Source organism: Mauremys reevesii, linkage group 1 (assembly GCF_016161935.1).
Source record: "Mauremys reevesii isolate NIE-2019 linkage group 1, ASM1616193v1, whole genome shotgun sequence".
In the NCBI taxonomy this organism is placed as follows: domain Eukaryota; kingdom Metazoa; phylum Chordata; order Testudines; family Geoemydidae; genus Mauremys; species Mauremys reevesii.
The window spans coordinates 4,883,218-4,885,224 of NC_052623.1; the positions used below are offsets into that span (position 1 = coordinate 4,883,218).

At 45.7% G+C, this 2,007-nt stretch overlaps 1 protein-coding gene across 1 annotated transcript; it reads right to left on the reverse strand.

Moving 5' to 3' along the window:
* LOC120374004 (olfactory receptor 52E2-like) lies at window positions 1-948 on the reverse strand. Its single transcript, XM_039493169.1, has one exon. The coding sequence runs from the start codon at window positions 946-948 to the stop codon at window positions 1-3; it is 948 nt and encodes a 315-aa protein (XP_039349103.1).
* Between the last annotated feature and the right edge of the window lie 1,059 nt (window positions 949-2,007).

Sequence of the window (2,007 nt, forward strand, 5' to 3'; positions counted from 1 at the left end):
TTAGGTCCCTTTATGAGTAAAGATCCGGAGCACCCTGCTCCTGATCTGTTTGGTCCTCACCCCATAGATGATGGGATTTACCATGGGGGGCACCAGGAGGTAAATGTTGGAAATCAGCACGTGGAAATGCAGGGAAACATTGTGACCAAACCGGTGCAGGAGGGAGGAGAAGAGAGCTGAGATATAAAAGGCTAAGATGACACAGAGGTGGGAGATGCAGGTCCCAAAAGTCTTGAGCCGGGCGTCCTTTGTAGGGAGGCTGAAGACAGCCTTGAGGATCTGAGTATAGGACATAGCAATAAGAAGCACATCCACACAGATCACAGAGAATACAACAAAGAGGCCGTAGTAACTATTGATGCGGATGTCGGCGCAGGCCAGCTTCACTATGGCCATGTGTTCGCAATGTGTGTGGGGGATGATGTTGGTTCTGCAATATGGCCACTGCCTCGCCAGGAGGAGATACGGCAGAACAATTGTGCTGCCACGCATCACCACAGCCAGGCCGATCTTGGCCACCACAATGTTTGTCAGGATGGTGGAATATCTCAGTGGGTGGCAGATGGCCACATAACGATCCAAAGCCATGGCCACGAGGATCCCAGACTCCATCACTAAGAAAGAGTGAATGAAGTACATCTGGGTGAGGCAGGCACTGAAATTGATCTCCCTGGAATTGAACCAGAAGATGCTCAGTGTTTTGGGCAGGATGGACGTGGACAGAACCAGGTCAGTGATGGCCAGCATGCAGAGGAAATAGTACATGGTGCCATGGAGGCTTGGCTCCCTCTTTACAATGAACAGAATAATGAAGTTCCCAAAGACGGCTATAGCGTACATGGTGCAGAAGGGGATGGAGATCCAGACGTGGGCTGCCTCCAGGCCAGGAATGCCCAGCAGGATGAAGGTGGAGGGGTTGATGAAGTCGGTTGTGTTGGAATCTGACATAGAGTAGGGGAGAAGGTGTCCAACTCTGAGGCAGGACAGTGTCTCCTGCATGTAGTGTACGTTCCCCTGACTTCCTGTACGTGCCCAGGGTCAAGAGTGATGGTCGCAGTACAAATTCCTGGATGGAGAGACAATATTAATATGAGGCACTACCTGCACTACTGGAGGATGTTCTCATGGGTGAAGCAGATTGGTGGCTCTTCACACACTGAAAAATGACATTTTCATTATTCAGAGAAATAAGTTATGAAGAACAGACTGTACTAATGCCAATTCCATATGCTATTGTGCACCATGTGTCAATAATTCCTACACATTGTGATGTGGGAAACCTTAATAGGCACAAGCAGAAAACATGAGTGTTGATACTGGTTATCCATCATTCTTCCTTAATTCAATGAGACTCAGGCTAGAGAGTCCATGGTGTAGGGAGTTCCCCATTTACCCAGTTGCTCAACATTTGAGAATGAAAAAAAAACAAAAACCAAATCTTTGCGAGGACATGTGCCGGGGGATACATCCCAACTAGAGCACAGCTCAGAGAAAAGACCCGGGCGTCACTGATAGCAACTCCAAGGAAACACCTGCTCATTCGCAATAGTGGCCAAAACAAGGACAATGTTTGGATGCCTAAGGAATGGGATGGAGAATAACCTGCTCTGGAGATGTGCTCAGTTTTGGTCATCCATTCCCTATAAATGATTTAGCAGCTAGAAAGGGGATTTTTGAAACAGGCTATATGAATTGGTGAGGCTGCCATATGTGGACTGACTGAAAAGTCTGGGAATGTTTAGTTTAGAGAAGAGAGTAAGAACAGGGCCTATGATAGAGGAGAGCAAAATAAAGAATGCAACTGATTATATTCACATTTACAAACAGAAGAATTCCCAACCAGTAACATGTATATGTACTTAATGTTTTAAAAAAGGTAAATTCCCCTGAGCACAGGCAAATTATCAGCAAAACTGTTTTGGAGCAAAAATGTAGACAGAAAAATTGGATGGAAAATTGCTAATCCTTTAAGAAAAGTTTATTCGATAGTTAAAAAAACACATTTCC

Coding starts and splice junctions, on each gene's coding strand:
- LOC120374004 (XM_039493169.1), bottom strand. CDS start 948: ATGTCAGATTCCAACACAACCGACTTCATCAACCCCTCCACCTTCATC.